Consider the following 24915-nt stretch of genomic DNA (forward strand, 5'->3'; position numbering starts at 1 on the left):
TGACAACATGGGTGGACTAGGGATTATCATACTAAGTGAAGTAAGTCGGACAGAGAGAGATGAATATCATATGATATCACTTATATGTGGAATCTAAAAAATGATACAAGTGAATTTATTTACAAAACAGAGACTCACAGACATAGAAGACAGACTTATGGTTACCAAAGAAGAAAGTGGCAGGGGACAAACTGGGAGTTTGGGATTAACAGATGCACACTATCAACTACATCTATAAAAACAGATAAACAACAAGGCCCTGCTGTACAGCACAGGGAACTACATTCAATACCTTGTAATAATCCATAATGGAAAATAATGTGAAAGAGAATATACACAGTATAACTTGAGTCACTTTGCTGTACACCTGGAAAGTAACACAATATTGTAAATCAGCTATACACCAGCTTCTAAAAAAAAGCTTCGAACAATAAAAATAATTAAAATGAAGCAATAACTCACTGACCATTGTTTCTAGGTCCTGGAAGTTCCTTTATGTCCATTTTCTTTCCTGTTTGTTTTGGACGGAAAACACACACAACCACACCCACAGGATGACGCAGTGAAAACTCATGTCTGCAACTTCTTCATGGCTGGGAGACAGTCTGTCTTCAGCTCCTGCGTCAATATAAACTAAATCCAGCGATTTTCTCTCAAGGGAGACATGCTAGCTGTGCAGGGCTCTCCCCGGCATAGCCCAGCGTCGCAGGCATTGCAGAACCAGGAGGTGGAAGTGGGGCCTTGGCCGGCAATTCCCCTGCGAGGAGCAGACATCTAAGAAACTCGAGGTCTTGTCCTCAGAGATGTCGTGATCTTAAGAAATCACATCTCTTGGCCCCGCGGGCTTTGCCTACACACTAGTCAGAAATTACTTGTGAGTGGACACTGAGGCTGTTGGGTCAGAAGTCTCCCTGCCCAAAGAACCCCTGGGGAGGGGTTCACAGCCTGGGAGAGGCCTCTTCCTGGCTAAACACAAGCTGGCTGTGCAGGACAAAGGAAGACGCTGTGCACGCGCAGAAGCTGCTTCTACCCACGAGGATGTAGGTGGTGGTGCCAGAGGTCTGGTCAGAAGGGCCAGGACCACTGATCACAGATGCAGGAGACCTGCTTCCATCCCTGCTGCCTGGGACCACACACCTGTCCCTGGAGCCCACAGTCCGTGGTGTGGGCCACACCCCATGTGCTCATTCACAAGGAAAGAGCCTCAGAGGGGATCCCCTGCCCCCGCCTGGGTGGGGCCCCATCCTTGAGGGGATGGATGAGGGCGAGACCCCCTCTCTGAGGAGATGGGTGAGGGCAAGACCCCCTCTCTGAGGGGATGGGTGAGGGGTTATGTCATCCTGAGGTTTCACTCTGAGGTGACATTATTCAGTATTAAAATATTTCCCCTTAAGATGTTTTCAGGTGGTGAGGATCTGAGAAGCGACCTCCCTCATTGTCTCCTCTCTGTGTTATTTATTCATGACTTCTCAGGGAAAGCCTGACCCCTAGTCAGGCATGCTGACCTCTCCCACCGTAAAGAGGACAAATTCATAGAACTCTTGGTTTCTTCTTGTGTTTGTAGCTCACTGAGCCTCCTTCTAATCAGAGAAGTGCTTCATTTTCCACCCGGTCTCTTTCCCTCGTGCAGCCCCTGTTGATGCAGAGGCCAGCCCCCTCCGGGGAAGCAGCCTCAGCAGGTATTCAGAGCTGCTTGGAGGACTGCTGTGCCGGGAGAGAGAAGGGCGGACGCCCCACACAGGAGAGCTGCCCAGCCCAGTGCCCAGGCCAGTGCTGGAAATCAACCAGGAACTGCTGCAGTCTGGGGTGGTCACCCTCCCAGGTGAGCACGGCTGTCTAGCCAGCAGAATACACAGAGATTAACAACAGAACTTTGTTTCTCACAGTCCTGGGGCTGGACGTCTATGGTCAAGGTGCAGCACGGTGGGTTCTAGTGACTGAGAATCCTTCCTGGTTCATAGCCAGCGCCTTTTCACTTGTCCTCACGTGGCAGGTGGGCAAGGGACCTCTGTGGGGTCCCTTTCATAAGGGCACTGATCCCATTCATGAGGGCTCCACCCTCAGACCAAAGCACCTCCCAATGTCCCCCATCCAGATTCCATCAGAATTTCAACATGAAAAATATTCAGAGCATGGCGTTGGCCCTCACCCGCCAGGTGAGCACTGGGCTCTCCTCTCCCCCAAATCTCACACTAAGCCAGTAACTCAGCGAACGTTTGCAAACCCTGGCTCTGTAGTCCTCAAGCCTGAAGCCACACGTGTTCCCTTTGGGGTGCCCCTTTCATGACACCCCCTTGTTAGTTTGCAACCTCCTGAGAGCTTCCCAGGTAGAATCTGAAATTGGTCACATTCTCACAGAGGCAGAAAGAGACCTGAGAAATCGGCAGACGCGCCATGTTGGTAGGTGTCAGGATTAATAAGCAGGTAATTTGTGTTGGACGACTGCGGGATTTCTGCCCTTCCCACCAGAATCTTAAAGTTTATGCAGAGGCCTCAACTGGGCTCCATCAGGTCATCATCCACATGGCCTCAACACCACATCATTATCACAAAGCTGCATCCATGGGCAGCTTCTGGGAGCGGGGAAGGCAGAGGAGCACACAGGGCCAGGGTCCAGCTCGGGGGTCAACCTGTGGTCAAATCCTGTCAAGTGACCCTCACCAACCCCTCTCTTTCCACAGGAACCCGAGACCGGCAGGGGAGGGCGGTGGTGCAGGTCTGCACGAGGGGCCCACTCTGGTCCAGTGAACACACATCCAGTGCTGAGCTGACCCGCCTGCTCAAGTACCTCCACAGCATCCCCAGGTGGGACCGTGCCAGCCGCCACCTTTCAGACCCTTTGGGGGTGAACCCACAAGAGGTGTAACCTCGGGGGTTCCTGGGCTCTGCAGTCTGGTGCCACTGCCGCCAGCCCCATCTCCCATCTCCCCCTCATTCTGGGCCCTCGGCTGTCCCCACACACCATTGGACCCCTCTCCTCCCAGTCAGGCTCTGCCACACTCTGGCCTTGAAGTGTGCGTTGCTCTAAGCATCCTTTATTCACATGTTTATACACCACCTCATTCTAAAATAGATTTGAAGTGGCCTTGATTAGAGACATGAGCCGATACAAAGAGAATATTTAGAATAAACGGGAGGAGGTACTTGGTACCAGGAAGCAGGAAGGACCAAATCATGCTAGCTGAGACTGGTGTTTGTCACTGGGCCTCCGAGCAATTAGCAGTGCTACGTGCCAAGAAATCTCAAGAGACACATCTCCCTGGTGTGGAATTCCAGGGGAACTCCTCCTGACCCTGCGTGAGGAAAAGCAGACGTGCAGCCTCCTTCAGGGCTCTCCATGGACCAAGGGTGAAGATGGGGGTAGACAGGAGAACTGAGGTCAAGGATGGTTAAAGTGCATTATTCAGGGCCCCTCAATCCTGTCAGGTGCAGACACGCTTAGACCTCACAGCTGTCAGACCAGGAGCCCCCGTGGTGCTGGGTAGAGGCAGTCCCCAGGGCTCAGTCTTGACCAACTCAGTTCTAGGTCAACTGTCCAGGTTTGAACCCTGGCTCCGAATGACATGGGATGGTGGCAGCTGTCTGTCTCACAGGTGTGCTTCAGGGGTTGGAAATAATCTCCACGCAGTCCCAAGACCAAAGTCACGTGACACACCATCAGGTGACGTGACCTCATGTGAGAGCATGTTGGGTGATGGAGCACATATAGGAACGTGCGACCTGGTTCACCCCCACGTGACGTGAGAGCGTTCCGTGTAACCACACCTCTTCATGGTTTATCGACTTTATGTTGAAATGTCTTCTGAAGTAGCACAGGTATAATCAGTGTGGGAACATGCAGGCAGAAAAGGAATCAAGGTGTTCTCCTAGACTCCTTCACAGAGCAAGGCTCCCCATCATCTGCAGGGCTTGGTTTTACTGCCTTCAGGTGAGCCTAGGATTTGAAACATCCTTCAGCACAGGTTGCAAAATATAATAAAGCATCTCTGAAAAAAATTAGTTTCATCCTTGCATTAGTTCCTGCTCTATAAGCCTCCAGGAAACACCTCCAAAGCCGTGGGATAACGACATTTTCTGTTTACCAGGAGCTCTCCTTCGGCCATGACAGAGAACATCTCCGATTGACAAGGCCTGTTGGGGCCACGCCCTTCCAAACGCTTAGCTTCTGAGCTGTGTGCAGTGCTCTCCGCCTGGCAGTGAAATGCCCAAGATAAAGGAGTGGGACTGCCATGGGGCCTGAGGGGCCAGGGCTCCAGCTGGGGGGCTGGCCCCCCGCTTTTCCACTTTGCCGCAGCCAGTGGAGACCCACCTCCCCTCACCAGCTCATGAAGCGCTGGGAGGAAAACGTCTCTAAAGACTTCAGGAAACTCGTTCTGGAGCCTCAGGGTTTGGCTGACTGTTTCCCCACAAGCGCTGTCACTTTGTTACATCCTGACGATGAGCAGCACCTTGAGAAGCCATGAGGTACCTGGGATGTCAGCGTCTTGGGGAGGTGCATCCTGCAGAGTCTCACTCCCGGCTCCCACAGATGTGTTCTGAGAGCGTGCCTCGGGGACAGACTGCCATGCCAGTCTCGGATATGTGGCGTCTTGGAAAGGGTCTTGGCTGCCACTCATCCAGCCTCCTGTGGGTGCAGGAATTGACCTGTCCGTCCCTCTGCCGACACTTGCTCGGAACACAGAAGCTCTGAAGGAGACACGTGTGTGGACCCAAGTGATCACAGCCCCCAGCGTGAGACAAGCCCACGGAGCTTGGGAGGAGCCGCAGCCACAGCCTGGCTGGACCTCCAAACACGCTCTGCATCCTGGAGGTGGGCAAGTGTTTGCAGACACAAAGCTCCTGGGCAATCGGCCACTTTCTGAGTCAGGACATGGCCCTGACGCAGGCGGTGAGTGAGGATGAAGGACACTGTAGAGGCAGCAGGCCTTCCTGGGCCAGAACCATGGTGTGCGGCAGCTGGGGGGCCAGTGGTAGCAGGGCAGTTCTGTGGCTTCTGCAGAAACACAGACTGGACGCCCAGGGCTGGTGTGCACAGATGACCAGGGACCCCAGGGGCTAGACTGGGGGAGCCTGCAGGTGGACCAAGACAGGAAGCAGAGGGGCTAAGGAGCCACTCTGTCCACCATGGGGGCAGAGGGGTGGGCAGCAGAACAGAAGCAGATCTGGTCTGGGAGTTCATGGGCAGTTTCCTCCCTTCTAATCCGGTGCCAGCGTGGCTGCAGGAATGAGTAAAGGGTCTGTCTGGGGCGCCCAGGACCAGGGTCTGGCAGCTATCTGACCCAGGAATAGCCCCAGGAAGGGCAGGGTGATCTCTCAGCACAGTCACCAAGCGGACGATTGCGGAGGAGAAGCTGTGGTCCTGCCAGAGGCCTCTTGCTGGACGCAGACTCTGGGGTGCAGTCGACTTTGTGGGTGAAGGAAAACCCCAGGGCTGGGGGCCCACAACAGAGCGAGATCTAGCCGTCCCTGCCCCGAGTAGCACTGGGCCCCCGAGGAAGTGAAGTGTGGTGCCCAGCTCCTGGCAGAACTGACCAGGACTGCAAGGAGAAGGCCTCGGTGCAGGGACTCCGCGCCCACCGCCTGCTCCCACCTGGGCCTCCCAGAGCAGTCAGTGCTGGTGCATCCATCCTTGATCTGCAGCTCCACTTCTGTCCTCAGGAACTGGTCTTCCCCTGGAAACACCCTTCAAAATGTTCTTGAGCACTCATACCCCAAAATGAACACAGCCTGACTCGGGGCAAACAGGGACCCGGCACTAAAAGTCGGTGTGGCTTTGCCGCTTTTGTGTGAGTGGACGTCACGCCCCCGGCTCAGTGAGTGCTGCATGTTCAGTTAAAGACTAGCATCCAGACGTACACCTGAAGTAGAATGCTAACTGATGCTGGAGTCAGGGCTGGAGACAGATCCCGGGGAACACCGAAACCTTTGAAGAGTGAATGTATCAACTGCCAGCCTGTTATTCTTTCCTCCCGAATTTAGAACAGGAGCTTCCGCACACTCACAATAGAGACAAAGCTTTTAAATGGGGATTTCAAAAGCAGGTGGCGAGATGTTTAGTTTCAGGGGCTGCTCTGCAGTCCTGCATCAGCTCTGGGTCAGTGACGCCCCAACAGACAGACTAGTGAAGGAAGCTCTGGAGCCCTGGTCTTCTGACAAAGGCCTGCTTCATCCACCCAGAGCTGCCCCTGGAGGCAGTGCAGTGGGCAAGGGAGATGGTAACCCCGCAGACGTGGCGCTTCCCTGGCCTGGAGATGCGTCCGCTGCAGTGAGTCCTCTCTGCCCTGCCTCCAGCTGATAAGAAGCTGATTCCTCAGGAGCAGAAGGCTGATGTATGAAAAGTCAAGTCCTGAACTTCTGGAGCCAGGATCTGGGAGGGGATGCGTCCCCTCCAGCGATGGAGAAACTTGTTCTGGAAGAGATATAATACCTCCTGCCTTTCTTTCTCCAGGAAAGAGGTACGGGAGCGGGGCCTGGTCATCCTGGTGGACGCACGCAAGAGACTGGCCACCCCTGCCCTCTTGCGGGCCCTGGCAGCACTGCAGGTGAGTCAGTCAGTCCTGTCCTGGGGCCTGAGCCTCTTCAGGTGCAGGGGAACTGCAGCAGAGCTCCCTCTGCCTGGACCTGGAGGTATGGGGAGGGCCTGAGCTCAGAAGGAACAGAGCAGAGAGCCCTCTCCTGTCCCCATCGGACCACGCGCCCCCTCCGGGTCTTGCTGCAAACCTTACCAGCCCAGCTGGCCAGGATCAGTCATGCAGGCTCGTGTCCTGACTTGGCAGGAATGGTAGTGACCTCCCCTTCACAGCATGTCCATGTCTAACGTCTGACTAAGTCGGGGTGCAGGGTGGTCTGTCACCTCCCAGACAGGGACAGAAGCCTGGAGAGGCAGCTGCTGCTCACGGCGGGGAGAGGGCTCTGGACTTTGGTGCCCAGGACTCCTGAGAGCCCTCTGGGATGGGGTCCAGGGAGGTGGTCTAGCAGTGGCCTCAGGGAGCCCCATCCTGGATTCCAGGTCATGAGTAAAATCCAGAGGGAAATGGGAGTCCCTGGAATGGGGAGAGAGGCACCACTGGGATGTCTCAGGGACCCAGAGCCAGACAGGAGCCTGAAAATTTTGTCTCCCTTAGATGTGTGTATAGGGGCCCCTGTGCACCCAGCACGGCGCTGGGGTCTGGGCTCTCACAGGTGCCCAGAAGCCTGTCCAGCTGCTCCACAGGCTCTCTGAGCTCCTCAAGTTCTGTCTCTGCTAGTGGTGCAGACAGCTCACTGTTCTCCCCCCGGTTCCTAAGTTTTGGGAACACTGAACAGGAGTTCTTTCAAGGAAAGATTCAGTGACAAGGTTGGGGCAAATCTGGTCCGCTGGAGATGAAACAGTAGGAACTGGGAGCCCAGCAGACAGGCTGTGCGCAGGGCAGGGGCTGGGTGGGCCTGGCCAGAGAGGCCTGGGGAGACGACCCAAAGTTCCAGGTAGGAGGAGAGGCGTGTGTGCCATGGCATGTGTGTGCTGGTCCGTGTACGTGCTGGTCCGTGTGCATGCTGGGTGTGCTGTGTGCTGGACTGGGAGCAAAGCAGGGCAGCACAAGCAGGAGACGCAGGTGCATGCCCATACCCACACGCTTCCACAGGCATTTCCTGAAGCCGGAGGACTTGGTGGTTTTGCTCCTTTGGCATTCGACAAAAACATGAATATTGGCAATGCCAAGGAGCAAGGAAAATCAAGTGTCCAGCTTCGAACAGAGACGACCGAGTCTTTTGTGGAGAGTCTGCAGCGCTTCCTCACCTGCGCGAGCCCCAGACAGGCCCCACCGTCAGCTGCCGATCTGAGCTCTAGGCAGACTGGACAAATCAGCCCAGAAGCACCTACCTTTCCGCTTACCAGTTTTCCCAGCATTTATTTTGTACAGACTTCCCTTAGATCCTGGGCCCCTTGAGTCCCACGGAGAAGACGAGCCCAGAGAGAGACGGTCCCTGTCCACCTACGTATCTCCCAGAGCAGAAGCTGGGAGCCGGGGAGACATAAGCTACATCATGGACTTCTATCACAAGCAAATAGTCTAAGGAGCTTCGTGACGGGGTGCGAGCCAAAACCCAATTCTTTTCCACATCTGGACAGAACGATTCTTTAAAACTGGCGTTCAGACCTCCCTGAGGACCTTGCGGATGGAGAAGCTGGCCTTGCAGGCCCCCCCCCACCCCAGTTTGGGCTCTGCCGACAGCAAGATTGTGATCCACACAAGAGAAGGGGTAACAACAAGCTGAAATTTAAGGGTCACGTGTCCATTTTCAGTTTAATTTTTAAGGGATGTAAAAAAGTAAATATTTTTACAGAGGGCAAAAATTTCAACTCTTTTTCACATTTACCTCAAGTAAGTATACTTCAAATTTATTAAATTACTAAAGTTCAGATATGATAAAAGCCTTCCATTTAAAAAAATTTTATTTTTTCTCGGTGGAAAAACATTTTAAGAATTTGCTCATTCCTGCCCCACTCTCAACATAGTGATTGTCACAAAGCACTAACTGTTCTCACTTTTCTGAGAATTAACAGTAATTCTCTTTGCAATAGTAATATCCTAATAGTAAAAATTCACTCAAATAGGAATATATGAGAAATATAAAACAGTTTGCCAAACTGTTTGTAGTTTTAATGCCTGATAACTCAAAATTTTAGCTAAACTGAATGAAACAGAATATGGCTCTAAAATAAGAAAGCAAGATGGTCTTTCTATGGCTTTTCTATGGCTTATTCATTCAACAGATATTTACAGAGCGTCGTGCACAAGAAGCCACTTAACAAAGATCTAAGTATATACGATGGACTTAATGCAAACAAGACATCAGTTAGTTCTGAGGCCCATCTATTAAGTTCCTTTCAAAACAGGGGATAACAAAAAAGCCTAAAATTTATCACTACAAGAAAGTGTTAAAAAATAAAGCCTTAAGAAATATAAATGAAGAAACTCTGGGTACATAAAAGTATTTTACTGCTGAATGATCTGGCCTCAATATAATCTAGCAAACAGAAACCAAGGAGGTTAGATTAAAGTCATAGACACATCAAAAAATAAGATTTTTTTCAACCAGTAGAGTTGGAACAATTGTACACCTGTATGCAAAAGAAAAGGAAAAAAAAAGAAATCCTCAACACATACCTCATATGATGTACAAAAATTAACTGAAAATGGGTCATAGACCTATATGTAAAATCTAAAACTACAAAGCCACCAGAAGAAAACAGAAAATCTTCATGACCTGGGTTTAGGCAAGTATTTCTTAGCTCAACCACAATAGCATAATCCATAAAAGAAAAAAATGATAAATTGGGCTTCATCAAAATTTAAAACTTCTCCTCAAAAGACACTAACCAAAATGAAAATGCAGAGCCAAGACTGTGATAAAATGTTTGCAAAACATGTATCTGATGGAGGACTTGAACCCAGTATATATAAAGTCTTAACACTCAATAATAAGAAAACAAACAACCCAGTAAAATGTGGGCAAAATATTTAAGCACACTTCACCAAAAAAGATTGATAAACGGCAAGTAAGCACATAAAAATATGCTCAGCATCATCAGTCACTGGAGAAATGCACCTTAAAACCAAAATGAAATCACACACACAACCACCACAAACGTGCCAGAGTAAGAGCTCGGTGTGCTGCTGGCGGAGCGCAGGGCAGCGTGGCCACTCAGGAAGACTGTTTGGCTGTCTCTTCAGAAGCTGAACACACACTTACTTAGCTCCCAGCTAAGTATCCATGGCTGGATGCTTACAGGAAAGAAATGGAAACACAGCATTTACAGCGGCTTTGTTTATGATCGTCAAAAACCAGAAATGTTTGAGATTTACAAATGTTAGGCACTATACATAAAAATGGATTTTAAAAAAAGGTTTCTGTTGTACAGCACAAGGAACTATGTTCAATATTTTGTAATAACCTTTAATGGAAAAAATACAAAAACAAATGTATGTCTGTACATGCATGACTGGGACATTGTGCTGTACACTGGAAATTGACACATGGTAATTGACTTCACTCCAATTAAAAATAGTAATAAAAATGAAAACAAATTTTTTAAAAAGCAAAAAAAAAAACAAAAACAAAAAAACCCTGGAAATGACCCACATGTACTCCATCTGCTGAATGGATGCCTGTGTTTGGTGGGCTACGACCCAGCGGTGGGAGGAATGACCACTGATCTCACAGCAACTTGGATGGACTTCAGGGCACCATGCTAAGTGAGAGAAGCCAGTACTGCATGAGTCTGTTTTATGACATCTGGAAAAGGCAAATTTATTGAGACGGAAAACAGATCGGTGGTTGCCAGGGGCCTGACTACTAAGGTGTGTGAAAAAATTTGGAGGGGGAGCCAAACTGCTGTTTATCTTGATGGTGGTGGTGGTGACATGACTATAAGCTATGTCAAGACTTAGAGAACTGTACACCAAAAAGGATGAATTTTACTTTATGTAAATTATAACCAGTAAACCTGATTACAAATTCGTAAGGGCAAATACTTCACACTCAGAGCAAAAGCAACTACATTTTATGTGTTCTAGCTTCTTTGGGAAAATATCAAAATAGAAGTAGAACCAATTAAAATTGGACAATTCTATTAGCTCAATGAAGTTAAAAATTAGAAAGTGAATCAATATTTCTTTCTAATTTCAGAACACATCTCCTCCCATAATCCATAGTATTTTGCTATTGGTGGATAAAGAATCAGCATTCAGGCCTGACAAGGATGCAATAATTCAGGTAATGGTTTTAGACCCTCAGCATAAGAGGTGGCACTGAGTGATGCATAAAACTGGAAAGTAAGGCACCTGGATGAGATAAAACATATTGAAGAGTTTCTGTAGGTTCTGGTTGCATCCGTACAGGAGGCTAGAAACCTGTCTCCGATCCCTTGAATTCTTGTGGGTGCCCTGCAGAACATAATAGCAGAAAACTTTTAAATATCTGGTCTTTTTTCTCAACCTCTTTTGTTTTCTTTCCTCCTCTTTCTTCTTGCTTCTTTCTCTTTTATCTGAAAATGTCTTTACTTTGCCTTCATTCTTTTTCCTTTTTAAAGCAGTCTAATTTTATTTATTTATTTTGGTTGGGGGGAAGCAATTAGATTTGTTTACTTATTTATTTAGTGGTGGTACTGGGGATTGAACCCAGGACCTCACGCATGCTAGGCATGTGCTCCACTGCTGAGCTATACCCTCCCCCACTTAGCCTTCGTTCCTGAAGGATATTTTTGCTGGGTGTAGAATTCGGCTTGACAGTAGGTTTTTTGTTTGTTTGCTTGTTTGTTTTTCAGGACTTTAAAGATGTTGTCCTGTTGTCTTCTGGCCTGCATAGTTTCTGATGAAAAGTTCATAGTAAATCAAAAATTACTCATCTATAGGAAACCTACTTCTGAGATTTTCTCTTTCTTTTTAGCAAATGGACTGTAATGTGACTCAGCCTGGTTTCTTCTTACTTATCCTGTTAGGTTTGGCTGAACTTCTTGAACTTTTACTTTTATGCTTATTACCAAATTTAGGAAGTTTTAAGTCATTATTTCTAAAGAGTCTTTTTTGCCTCATTCTCTTTTCTCTTGATTTAAATTACATATACGTTACTGATACTGTCCCATAAACCTTTAAGAATCTGGAGGTTTTTCTTTTTTTAATTTTTTTAAAGTTTCTTTAACATATTTTTATTTATTTATTTATTTATGTTGGTGGGGAGAGGTAGTTAGATTTACTTATTTATTTTTAGAGGAGGTACTGGGGATTGAACCCAGTACCTTTTGTTTGCTAAGCCTGTGCTCTACCACTTGAGCTATACCCTCCCCGCTTTTCACTTTTTTCTTCTCTCTTCTTCAGATCAGATCGTCTCTATTGATGTATCTTCAAGTCTGTCATCTCCATTCAGCTATTAAGCCCATCCAGTGAATTTTTTTAGTTCAGCTATAGTATTTTTCAGCTATAAAATTTTCAGTGGGTTTTAAAATACATTTTCTGTACCTCTGCAAAGATTTCCTATCCTTTCATTAATTTCAAACATTTTTCCTATATATCATCAAGCATAGTTGTAATAGCTGCTTTAAATTTTAAGTCCTTGTCTAGTTTTGACGTCTGTGTCTCTTCTGGGTTGGTCTCTGTCGATCATTTTTTCCCTTCAGAGTGTCACATTTTCCTGGTTCTTTGTATGTCAAGTAATTTTGGATTGTATCCTGGACATTGTCAGCATCCTATTGTAGAAACTGGATCCTGTTACAAACTTTCATAGAATGCTGTTTTAGTGAGCGTTTGCTTGATTAGACTGAAAACGATCAGCTGTGTGGGTCCAGCTACACACGGCTGGAGCTCCCTTCCCCTGCTTTCTCCGCTGTGGAAACTGACCTTCACTTTCTACCCCAGCTCAATCCTCTGGCTGTTCAGGCCAGAAAGATGCCCATTTTCTATCTGAGCTTCAGCCACACCAGTCCCACCATATTGGCCACCTGCCTTCAGACCAAAGCCACAAAAGCGAGGAGCCACCCACGCTGGTCCTTTTACACAGGTTCAGCTGCCTCCACCGTAGCCTGGTTGTGCTCACCCTGCAGAGCTCTCAGATGGGTGTCATGACACTCAGCGGGCGTAATGGGTCTGTGTCAGGAGGGGCAACGTGCCAGACCAGAGGTAGCTCATCTGTGATGTGTCCTCTGCCTTTTCCTGCCAGCATCTTCCTTCTCTTCTTCCCTGATTTCTCCATTCCTTTGGCCTTTCCTTCATTTCTCTTTGCTGCCTTCTCCTTTCACATCTCACCTTCACACCTGTATCCAGTCACATGCCCTCCAGTATTGCTGCCAGCAGGCAGGATAGCTGAACCCCAAACTTGCCTCTCAATGCCCTCATCCCAGGAAGACCAGTTCTCCCAGGAGTGAGCCATTCTAGGGGTTTTCCTGAGAGCTGCCTCTGTGGCCGTGACCAGTGAACGCCTGTCCTTGGCAGTGTGAGCTCGTGGGCTCCCTGAAGGCCCTGCACAGACTCATCGACTGCTCCCAGCTGACTGCAGACCTCGAGGGCTCCCTTCCCTACAGCCACAGTGCCTGGCTCTGCTTCCGTCAGGTAAGATGCAGCTCACAGCTGCTGCCTGGGCCAGTCTCCTGGGCTTCTCCTCGGATGCATGTGTTCACTCAAATCAGAAAAGGCTGTCACCCCCCTGAGTCACAGTCACTATCCACAGTCTGTTTCTGGACAGCCGCACAGTGGCGGGCTCAAGATACCCAGCCCTGGGCAGAGCAGAGGCTTCTGTGGACACTTGGAGGCCACTGGGCGACTGGACAGCAGGCTTTACAACTTGGGAACTCGCTACTGCTGGTTCAGCACCTAACAGAACCTGCATTTCTGTCTCCTGCCTCTCAAACCTCAACAGAAGCTGGACCCTTTCACCACAAACTGCGAGGAGGCCATTGTTTTCCTACAACACTCAGTCCGCTCCCTGAACACCCCCAGGACCCCGAGCACAGCACAGGTAGGTTCTTGTGCATTTTGTTTTATTTGACAGGTGGGTGGGAACACAGAGGTTTGGCCAAAACCATCATTTACAGTGGAAATTTTTGAGCCCGTTTTGACTCTATATCCCTTTCAATTAGCAAAAATCTTCCAAACCACTTCCTCCCCTTTGTGACCATAAAAGTCCCACTCCGCCCAGAAGAGAAACATCACCACTACATTTGCTGATGCGCCGCCAAGGCACAAGTAATTGCTGTTAGGAGTGAGACACAGAGGTGGACTGGTGGGAGGGACCTCGATGGCTTAGGAACCCAGGACCTGGAGACAGCGCCCAGGGTGTGCGGTGAAATCCGCTGGCCTCATCTAAATGCCGGGGTCTCTTGCTGCTGCCTTCAAGCTCTCCTCTTTCTACCTACCCTCAGCTCTTCCTTCCCTTGGCCGAGGGCATCTGAGGCTGTGCTGCCTTCCTGCTGGTCCAGGGTGGCAAGTGTGGATGTGCCCGACCCGCCGCACTTTAAGCTCAGTTGAAGGAGAAGGGACATGGGTCGGAGCCAACATGTCCACGTAGTGCTAGGCTTAAGAGGAGTGGCCTGGAGGAGGAGTTCCATGCGTGTTTCTCCCACCCCGTGCAGGAGGTCGCAGTGTTGATCAGCAGGCACAAGGCAGTGATGAAGCATGTCCTGGAGGACGCAGTGTTGGTGGCCCTCCGGCTGGAAGGTGGCACCGTGCTGGCCCAGCTGAGAAGGGAGGGCTTTGGTGCCAGCCAAGACTGCCGGTGAGTGTCCCCCAGAGCCACGCTGGACTGCAGCCCACCCATGGCAATTCCCAGTGTTCTGCCTGGTCAGGGGAGGCGCATCTCCATCACATGCAGTGTCTCCAAGGAGTTCAAACCTCCATTCCACTGACGGACACTCTGTGACTGACTAGAGCTCAATTCCCTCCAGAACCAAGGGAAAGCCTAGCAGATTCCTCTAGGGCTCAAGTAGAGACAGAATTCATTTCATGGGATTCAGCAGTCTGTCCTAAGCGAGTGCTTCCTCGTCATTCCCTCGTGGTGCTGGGTCCACCCAGCACCCTTCCTCTGCCACCAGTGCAGTGTCTGAGCCCATGGCTGGTGGGGCATCACAGATCACAGTCTGTGGGCCTGCTTGGGCCGTGAGCCTCCTCTGGCTTCCATTTCTGTTAGATGTAGAGAGTGCAGTTGTGTTTGTAACCAGGTGGTCACAACAGACGTTGCTTGGGGACTGGCTGTGAACAAACAGGTGATCAGGACACCACACCGACTGCTGCCTTCTCTTTCCAGAGATGCTATCGAGGCTGCCTCCAGGCTGTACAACCAAGTGGATGAGGAGGTCCACAGGCTGGTCCTTGCATCCAACAGGTGTCTGCAGGAGCTGGAGAGTCTACAGGAAGGAGGTGACCAGGTCAGTGTCCACGGGGAGGCAACCAGTCAGGGATCCAGGAAGTATGGGACCAGGTTGGTCTCTGCCACCTAAAATGACTGGTGTAACACTCAGTATTTTAATCTAGAGTCTTTTCACATACATAGGCATATAAGGCTTTTTAAAAGTTTGTATGTATTTTCAAGTGAAATCTGTATTATTTCATGAAGCACTAAGTCCAAGTTATGAGTGTGTAGCCTGGAGCCCCCGCACAGCCAGCAACATTGGGCGACAGGAAGAGGGACTGGGAGATGCTGGATGCTTGTGGCCTCTGCGTCCCTCTGGTGGCAGCTTGCCATGGGGCAGGCAGGGTAGGAGTCCCCAGGATGGCCAGCAGACCCGGTAGGGTGTGTATGCTGTGTATTTTCCCTCCCTGGTCTCCCCACAAACAACTCCAGCTCCCCGCCATGGGCCAGCAGGGGCCCAGGTGATGGGAGACGGTGACACAGCTTATCCAGGCTTCAGGGAAGGGAACGAGAGACTGCCAGCACCCCTGGGCAGGAGCACAGGTAAGAGCCTGACCAGCTGGCCAAGTCCTGGTGGTGGCCGCCTGGAGTGTGGCTGACTCAGGACACCCCGCCCTGGAGGCGGCCCTGCCTGGGGCTCCTCTGTCCTTGGGAAGTCCTGGAGTGGGGGTCTCCTCTGCCTCCTCCTCCACCCTGTGGGGCCAATTCCCTGTCCTGTAGGGCCTGTTATTTCTTATACATCATGTATTTTATTATAAATATGCTTCAGGGCTTTCTGGAGAAAGACCTGCGTGTCCGATGATATCTTTTCTGGCTTCACATTTCTCAGTAGCTTGTCTTCCCAGTGGTGACTCTGGGTCATTTAACTTCATGGGGTGCCGCCGAGAGCCTGCTCTGCCCTGCTTTTGACTTCGGTCTGCGCCCTGCTTCTCACTGGACGCTCGTCCACCCAGGGCCTCAGAGCACCTCCTTGGCCAACCCCGGCCCCCTGCTCTGGGAACTCTGGGGTTTCCTGGATCCCGCGCTTGCTGCTGGCTCACTCATTTTCCTCCTGTTCCACCTTTGGTGTCGCCAGTCTTCCTCCACCTTCAGCATAGGTTTTCTCGACTTTAGCGTTTACCCCGCTTGAGAGTTCTTCCTTCTTCTCAAACGTTCTTAGTTTCCTTGCAGTTTCTGTTTGCTGGTTCCTCTCAGCGTCCCCTCTTCACAGCACCTGAAATACTGACCGTGGTGTCTGGCCAGCCTCTGCCCCTCCAAGGGGGTTTCTGCAGGCTTGTTCTGGCTTCTCCTTTTCATGCTTGAGGCTCCCTGGTGACCCTGGGCTGCTGCCCAGGTCACTGGTGAGGATGGGCCATTGGAGGCTTTGTGCTGGTCCCTCTTCCTGGGCTGGTCATCCCTCTAGAGGCACCTGCAGGTCAGGGAGGAGATGAGACTGAGTGTCCACTGGCCTCCTGCCTGCCTCATCCTCTGCAGAGAACACCCCAGGCCCTGCAGGGTGGGGTGGGGTGTGCACGTGGGGCTCCTGCCCCTCCACAGCACCCCCAGTCTACGTCGCCTCCCCCTCAGTTTCCCGACCTCTCAAGATGCCCCAGGGGCCCCCACTGCCCCTGCCTTTCCTGGCTGTCTGCTGTCCCCTGTCCCCACCCTTTATACCTTAAAAGAGTTTACTAAAATTTCAGCAGTGCTTCAGGAAGGAGCAAAATTAGTTATGTTTTAATCTGCCATCTCTGCCCAAAACTAAACTCATTTTAACCTAAAAATGAAATCATCCTATATAGCATGTTAAATTGTCTTTTTGACCTGAGAAATGCATGCACACTGTGGAAGAATTAGCAAGGAAATAGGTTTCACCAGAGTGGGCTCGTGCTGCACATGCAGCTCTGCTCGGCCCTGACTGGGGCCGGGGTGGGGGGTGGGTGCTGCAGACTCCAGCGGGAGGTTCCTGGGCTCTGTCCCACTGTTGGCTGTTACAGAAGTCACCCCATGGGCTTCACACCTTGTGAGTGTTTGCAAGTTACTAGGCTGGGATGGCAGGTCAGAGCACGCATTTTCTAAGGTTTTCGCACACCTGTCAGTGGCCCTCTGACCGTGGCCGGCCTGCGCTCTCTGCATCCTTTCAAGGCCCACTTTCTCATTTGCCAGTCTGACAGGTGAAGATAAAATGGCTCATCACTGTCTGAGTTCAGATTTTTTATGCTACAATTGAATGTTTTTGTCATATGTTTATTGGTTATTTTTATTTATTCTCTAATAAATTGCTTTTTCGTGCATTTGGCCAATTTCTCAACAATTTGCAATAGTTCCACTGTGTTACTTCTAATCCTTTGATTGTGTTGCAAGTATTTGTAATTTGTCCTTTCATCTTACTTATGATTTAAATGGCCTTTCCTACCTTAAGGCTACAGAACGACTAAAGTATTCCATCAAAAGACTTTCATGGTTTGAATTTTTCCATTTAATTCTCCAAACCAACTGGAATTTATTTATTTTGGGACTCCACCGATAAGGTGCCTCTGCTCTGCTGACCCATTCCTCCTTCTCACCTGGCAGTTCCAGAAGCTTCCTCACAAAAAATCTGGGTTCATGGTGTTTTCCATGACTCTGTCCACAAAGAGCACATACACTGGTCTCTCTCCTCTGCTCTTACATCTGAGACCATTGAACACAATTATTCTGGTTGCAGATCTAGCCCGATGGCTCTATTTTTAATAACAAACCTTTTCCTGGGTGAAAACAACCAGATGCCCCTGCATTGCTTTGTGGCAAGAACTGCTCGTGGAAATGAAGGCTTACCTTTGACGCGCTCAGTGTGAGCCCAGTGTTGTTGCCATGGGACTTGTGTCTCTAAAGCAACAACCTTGACCTGGTGGGGCTGCATTGCGGGTGGGCCTGCCATCACCCCTCCATCTCCCAGTGGCCCTCCAGAGTCCCAGCGCCACCAGCCTGAAGAGTATTTCTGGGGTTTGGGTACCATAGTAACAAATTTGAAATGGAAACGTCTGGATCTATTTTTCAATGACCTTAATTTCCTTTTCCAAACAATGAAAATAGTTATAAACTTGAGCTACAGAGATCTGTGGTCATCCCTCCCCAGCCCCATCCACAGACTGAAAAAGCACAAGTGTCAGAACAGTGGTTCCACCTGCAGCTGCGTGGCCTTCGTTGCCATGATTATGTAGGACGCAGTCAGGAGATGTGTCAAGACAAGGTGTATGGCTGTAGGAACCAGGTGTACCAGCCCTGAGGAGGCGTCTGACGCCTCCTGCATCCTCCGAAATCTTAGATCTGGACTCCTTCACATGTATAAAAGTAAACCCTTCTTTTCCTACATAGATCAAATCGTGGCTTGGAAAAGGAGGGGAGGAACTCCTCGGGCCTTTGGAGCTGCTCTCTCTGGGAAGCATGAAGCAAAGGCAGGCGCCCCAGGACAGGCAGATGGTGGGTGCCCCCCAGGATACACGCAGGGATGCCCAGAGGAAGTGCCAGGGCTTGTTCTGATTGTTTGCTTCTTGGGCCGCAGCGGTACTGTCAGAGAGGACTGGGGCCGACGGGAGGGAGCGCTCCAGGCACAGAGGAGGTGACCCAGGACTTGAGAAGGAGTCTAAGCACCACAGCCAGCCAGGCGGAGCAGAGGGAGGGGGAGTTCTGCGAGGAGGTAAGAGCCCCAGCGCAGTCTCTCCTGGGCCCAATGCTTTGCTGCTGGCACTCGCTGAGTGTCGTCTGGGGCCCGAGCAGGCCGGGCTCTGGGATGGCTGCAGCGCCCCTGTCAGACCGCCCCTAGGCTCTCCATAGACCTGTGAAGAGTTTATTTATCGTACCAGACAGATAGGCCACAGGGACACGTGAGCTTTATTTCACGTTTGCCAGTTCAGTGATAAAAGCTTCGAAACCATCACTGCCCATGTCAGGCACCTGCACACTTGCAGTGCCCTAGAATTGCCCACCGTGTAGGCGCCAGGGCCAGAGCCCTCAGGACACAGAATCCAAGGGGCCAGGGCAGGGCAGGAACTCTCTGCCCTGTCTCTGCCCCTCGGGCTCCCACACCAGGCAGAGGTGTGGATTGCTTCATGGTCTCTCCAGCCCTGAGGCCCCCAGTCAAGTCTGGTCAGCAGTTGTCCCTGTGGGCCGAGGGTCTTCCTCTCACTCTGGCCTTTGACTCACCCTGGTCCTTGGTTTGGGCGACCTTGTCAGCAGGACAAGCATGACCTGAGTTTACTCCAGTTGCTTGTTGGCTACAAGCTACTGAGTGGGGCCCACCAGGCCATCTGGGCCATGACCATCCCTCATTGCTCTGACCAGTGCCCTCCTTTGCTGTGCAGGTGAGCAGGTGGACACCGCAGTGCAGTGAGTGCCTGGAACACCTGGTTGCTGAGGATCTGAAGCGTTGTCACCAGGAGACCACAGAGCCACCCATGCAGAGCCTCCCCAGGGCGAGTGTGGCAGTGTCGGGCCTGGGCGGCCAGCAGGCACTGCCTCAGGGGCACACCTCGTGGCTGCAGTGCCAGCAGACCCGACTCCCCTGGCAAGAGGCCTGTGGAGAGGCAGCCCTGGGCCCTAGCACCCCGCCTGTGGTCCAGAGCCCCCCGAATCATGAGCTTGCCCGGGGGCTGGAGGAGCAGCCCCCTGAGCCTGCCTGGACCCTCGTCAGTGACCCTGAGGGCTGCACTGGAGAGTCGTCCCGACGGCTGCCCAGCCGCCCTGGACAGGCTACTCTGTGTGGGCAGGAGGGTGAGCACCTGGGCACAGGTGTGCAGGACCAGAACAGCAGCTCCACAGGCTCCTCTGAGCCCTTCCAGACACCAGCTTCCCAGCCCAGGAGGCACCCCCTGAAGAAAATTATGAGAAAAACACAAAGCTTTGAGATTCCTCCACCTGAGAGTGACCCCAGGGACTCCCACCAGCCAGGCCACAATGAGATCTTTATCAAAGGAGTGGAGGTGACCAGCATCGCGACCTCAGAGAAGCAGCCCCTGCCGAGGCCACGTGCCGAGAGCCCCCTGGTCCCTCGGAACCGGAGTCTGTCCTCTCCCTCCAGGATCCACCCCACTGCAGAGGACAGGCAGGGGCAAGCAGAAAGGTAAGGTTAATTCCCCCCAGCCTGCGAGCCTGGTGGTCAGGGGGACCTAGACCGGCCTGAGGGCCTGGTAGTCATTGGGGACCTAGACCGGCCTGTGGGCCAGGTGGTCAGGGGGGACCTAGAAACCCAAAGCTGTTAAGTGTGCTTCTGCAAGGTGGGAAATCCACAGACACCCTACAGGCCCACCCCATTCAGTCCAGGTAGAAATGCTCAGGTCTGAATTTAAACATGACATTAGTTACCTCCCTGTGCTCAGAACAGAATCCTGAAAACTGCTTCCTTTTCTGGGCATGTGGTGACCTAGTACACCCGCTCTGATGGTTAAACAACCAACCCGAGTTATTTAGAGTCCATTTGTAGAAAATCATAATAAGCGAGTCGAGCCCACAATATGAATAAATTACCTTAAAAACTGCTTTTTAAAAAGTCTCTAAGTATTGAGGTAAGAAGTGTGCTTGTTTATCTGTTGCCCAAAGATGTTTATTTCAGTTTGTTAAATCTATAGGAAGATGTTTGCAGAAAGATACTTTTTGTTAGTTGTTGGGATAAAAAGTGGTCGAGGGCCCCGCCCACCCCAGTGGTGGTCGGCGGCACTGGCCTGGCCTCGCAGCCTCTGAGTTGCTTGTCCCTGTTCACAGTGAGCACTGGGCTGGAGGGGGCGTCCTCCTGGGGGTTTTTTGCTCACATGAAGGGCCCATGTGTGCTTCCTCCAGAAAGCAGCTTGAATCTGAACTGAGATGGTTATAGAATTCTCCTCTGAAACACCTTCTACCTTGTTAAAGGTGGAACCTTGTAGGGGACGAGGAGGTGGCAGGGGTGCATGTTGTGGGCGGCCTGCTGGCTCCTTAAGTTTTCGAGACAGCAGAAGGCAGGAGTTAGCCGGTCCACTCGCAAAGGGCCACACGGTCACCCAGAGTGGATGTCTGGGGTCAGGGAGGGAGCAGGCTTATGAAGCTGTCCTGACTTTGCCGCAGGTGACATGTCCCCCTACACTGTTCACAAGCCTGGAACCCCCAAGCCCAGGTCTGGTCACCAGGACTCCATGCAGCCAGGAAGTCCTCACACACCAGGGCCAGGGCGGGGGCTTCATGTGAACCACCCCATCTTCCCTGGAAATCCAGACCTGCTGCCTGTTGTCCAGAGGGAGCTCCTGTCCCCTGGCCAGCAGTCATTTCCACAGAAATTTCTAGCCCTTATGACCTCGTGAGTCAATGTCCATTTACTTGGTCCAACTCTCCAGACCAACTGGTGTGTGTGTTTTAATTCTGGGTGTTAAAGGACACGTTTTCAGTGAATGTCAACAGGGCCCTCTGGTGTGTGGGGGCATCTCGCACCACAGCTCCAGGACCCTGATGAGCAGAAGGTGCTGTCTTCCCAGAAGCAAAAAGCACCTATAAAGTCTGTTCTGTGCTGTGGAATGGGGCAGCCCGGGTCTGCTGCAAACAGATGAGCTCACAGCATTCTGACCATAGTGCTTTTTTTCCCACCTGAAAAAAAAAAAAAAAAACCTCAAGTAAGGACAAATAATGGCAGAAAACACCTGCCAGCTCCCATTGGTGTCAACAGGGTTGAGCAGTTTAAGAAGGTCACTGGTAGGGTGCCATCACAGGGTAGAGAAGCAATGAGCCTCGTTACTCATGATGGGGCCAGTTCACCAGCGACCACAACTTCAAAGTGCAGTTGGTGGGTGCCATCTGCAGGACAGAAGTGCATAGCTGCATGGACCCCACACCAGCCAGAGCCCAGGGAGCCCTTGCAGGGGGACCCAGCCCAGGCAGGGAGGCGGTGTCTGCTGCTGCCCATCTCTGCCTGCACCATTCCGGGCCTAGGCCGGGTCTCTGTCTTCTGCTCCAGCTGCTTCTCTGCCTCTGGGTTGGATGCCGCTAAGTAAAGCTGACTTGTGTGTGTCAGGAGCCTGTCTTCTCATAAATGTCCACTACAGCCTTCTTGGCAGAGGGCTTGCTGTAGGGGGCCTGCGAATCTTCCTCTTGCCAGAGCTGACCCTCAAAGAGGGTGCAGGGGTCAAACCAGCTGGACCTGGGGGTGACTTTAGGGAGCCTGCGAATCTCCTCCTCAGTTTCCCGAAGGGTTTTCCCTGGAAAAGCGTGGTCACAGCGTGGAAGTGCTTGTACAGCAATGTTCTTCCCGCTATAACCCCTCCATGCTACTGCTTGTATGTACGTATGTACGTACATGCGTATGTATGCATGTACGTATGTATTGTGTATGTACATACGTGCGTATGTATTGTGTGTATGTATGTACTACGTACGTATGTACGTACGTATGTACATATGTATGTATGTACGTATGTGTTGTGTATGTATGTATATATGTACGTATGTATTGTGTGTGTATGTATGTACGTATGTATTGTGTATGTATTATGTATTTTCGCAGCAGAGGGGCAGTAATTAGGTTTATTTACTTGGTTTTTTGATGGAGGTGCTGGGGATTGAAACCAGGACCTCGTGCATGCTAGGTGTGCAACTCTACCACTGAGCTACACCCTCCCCACCCTTTTTAATGTTTTGTTTTTTTTTTTGCTTCTTGTCTTTTCTCATCTCAGAGGAGCAACTCCAGTAACAGATATGCAGCATGCTCAAAGCTATTCGTTGCCAAAGACAGGAAACCTTATGGGAGTCTTTTTTGTGCATCTCTGCTGTGTGTAACCCTGTTAACTTCTCTGGAGTTTCAGCCTCTTCTGTTTCTCACGAGGCAGGAGCCTCATGAGGCCGCCAGCCGCTGGCCTGAGCATTCCCTCCGGCTCTGTCTTCCAGCAGCCGACTGCAGCACATAGTGGCCGAGATGATCTTCACAGAGAGGGAGTACGTGAGGTCCTTAGGATACGTCATCGACAACTACTTTCCAGAAGTGGAGAGGACCGACCTGCCCCAGGACCTGCGAGGGAAGTGTGGTGTCATCTTTGGGAACTGGGAGAAGCTCTACACCTTCCACCGCCAGCACTTCCTCCAGGAGCTGGAGCGCTGCAGGCACTGCCCCTTGGACGTGGGCCGCGGGTTCCTGAGACACGTGAGTACCCCCAGGCCCAGTGTGGGGGCAGCGCAAGGCCAGCCCAGCGCCTCCTGGGAGACACCCACATTTCAAGCGGGTGGATCCCTGCGTCCGGGTCGGGAGACGCGTCCCTAACAGTCACCACCGTCGATAGGCAGAGACCACAGCCCGTAGGTCTCCCAGCTCTGGGCTCTCCACCCCTCGTATCAGTGGATGGCACCCTCGTCAAGAGCCCTGGCACAGGGGCTGCACCTGCGTCATCACACCTAATCTGTCCACAGCCCTGCTGCTCATCACTTGAGGCTGGTTGGCCAAAAGAAAATTCCAAAACCAGTTTGCTCCCTGCATGTAGGAAGCCCACCTAGTCCCTGTCACAGGCCTCCTGTGAGCCCGCCCCGCTCTCCTCCAGGTGGGCCCTAGGACCTGCCTGGCCAGTTCTGGGAGCCACGTGGACGCACAGATTAGTCTGAGATAAGTCTCCTCGCAGTCGTGAATGTTGAGTCTTCAATAAAATCCTTAATTTACTCTGAAAAGAAAGCTCTTTCAACAAGTAGTACCAAGCACCGTTCAGGGCCCTGGGGCAGTGTCTGTGCTGGTTATCATGTGTGAATCACCGTGACCAAATGCCCGTGCTCGAAAGAAACCTCACGTTGTGTCTTTTCAGCCATTTCTTAAGAGCTTTTTGCCATAACGTGCAACTTCCATGTTGTTTTATGTTGACAGCAATCCTGAGAATTTTAAATGTTAATGAATATTGCAGACTATCCACAGGCCTGCACTCTGAGCAGCCCCCTCGCCTCTTCCCCAATGCTCGGTACTTTAAGACCGATTCTAGGACTGTGGCATTGACCCCAGGAGCTCCCACCATGCTTGGGGAGCTGGCAGTGTCTAATGCAGCAGGGTCCCCTCTCCTGACTGCAGGGAGACCTACAGGGCTGGGCGGGCTCGGGTTCTGACCCCGGGCCAGCTCAGGCACCCCGCTCTCCTTTGCAGGAAGAGCAGTTTGGCCTGTACGCACTCTATAGCAAGAACAAGCCAAGGTCGGACGCCCTGCTCTGCACCCACGGCAACGCCTTCTTCAAGGTTGTCCCCTGCCTGTGAGCCTGCGAGCCTCGTGGCCCAGTGCAGCCCAGGCTGACCCTCTGCCCCCTTGCAGGACAAGCAGCGGGAGCTGGGGGACAGGATGGACCTGGCCTCCTACCTGCTGAAGCCAGTGCAGCGTCTGGGCAAGTACGCACTGCTGCTCCGGGACCTGGTCAAGGAGGCCAGCCACTGCCCCACCCGCGAGCAGGAGCTGGGGGAGCTGCGGGCCGCTGAGGATGTGGTCTGCTTCCAGCTGCGCCACGGCAACGATCTGCTGGCCATGGACGCCCTCCGCGGCTGCGACGTGAGTGCCACGAGCCCCAGTGGGCTAGAGCAGGCCTGCGGGGGAGTGTCCACGCTTAAGACCCCAAAGCCCCACCCGGAGGGGAGGGGAGGGGGCTCCAGGGAGACATGGTGTGGAAGGCAGGATGGCTCTTAATGTACCTCAGCTTGTTGGGCAATTTTTAAATAACTGGATGCCTGAAAATTTGACCTTGGCCTCAAGCTTTGGGCCTGGACCTGCCAGTTCGCCTCCTCTAGAAGCTGGCAGGGAGGGCAGGGGCGAGGCCAGTGCTCAAGACCAGCATGGGACCTCCCTCCCAGGCGGGACAAGCCCAGAACTCTCTGGTCGGAATGGAAACACTAGTACCTTGCTAAAGCAGCATTAAGAGTCTCAAGACACCACAGATTAGCCCCAGGTGGTCACCCCCAGAACCCACAGGCCTGATCTGATTGAGCGATTTGGGAGGGCTCAGCGCCACTAAGGACAGGGCCATCCACGGGAGGGAAATGTGGGAGAGGCTGCTCCCCAGGGCTCAGTCATTCGGGAAGCTTTCCACAGAGAGACGTCAGCCTGACCC

The 24915-nt window shown here is 51.7% G+C and overlaps 1 protein-coding gene across 7 annotated transcripts in view; it reads left to right on the forward strand.

Moving 5' to 3' along the window:
* PLEKHG4B (pleckstrin homology and RhoGEF domain containing G4B) overlaps positions 1-24915 on the forward strand; it is a 58525-nt gene that overhangs the window by 26661 nt on the left and 6949 nt on the right. For 4 of the 7 annotated variants that reach the window (XM_074355396.1, XM_074355401.1, XM_074355406.1 and 1 more), the window contains exons 4-17: positions 1631-1822; positions 2682-2805; positions 6449-6542; positions 10672-10758; positions 12969-13085; positions 13393-13491; positions 14105-14247; positions 14776-14896; positions 18214-18318; positions 18401-18535; positions 19200-19957; positions 22738-22990; positions 23966-24055; positions 24129-24359. In XM_074355396.1, the coding sequence (XP_074211497.1) occupies positions 1631-1822; positions 2682-2805; positions 6449-6542; positions 10672-10758; positions 12969-13085; positions 13393-13491; positions 14105-14247; positions 14776-14896; positions 18214-18318; positions 18401-18535; positions 19200-19957; positions 22738-22990; positions 23966-24055; positions 24129-24359 (2549 nt within the window). The remainder of the gene's footprint in view (positions 1-1630; positions 1823-2681; positions 2806-6448; positions 6543-10671; positions 10759-12968; positions 13086-13392; positions 13492-14104; positions 14248-14775; positions 14897-18213; positions 18319-18400; positions 18536-19199; positions 19958-22737; positions 22991-23965; positions 24056-24128; positions 24360-24915) is intronic. The other 3 variants (XM_074355404.1, XM_074355413.1, XM_074355418.1) reach the window with 3 other exon arrangements.

This window comes from Camelus bactrianus, chromosome 3, assembly GCF_048773025.1.
Source record: "Camelus bactrianus isolate YW-2024 breed Bactrian camel chromosome 3, ASM4877302v1, whole genome shotgun sequence".
Classification (NCBI taxonomy): domain Eukaryota; kingdom Metazoa; phylum Chordata; class Mammalia; order Artiodactyla; family Camelidae; genus Camelus; species Camelus bactrianus.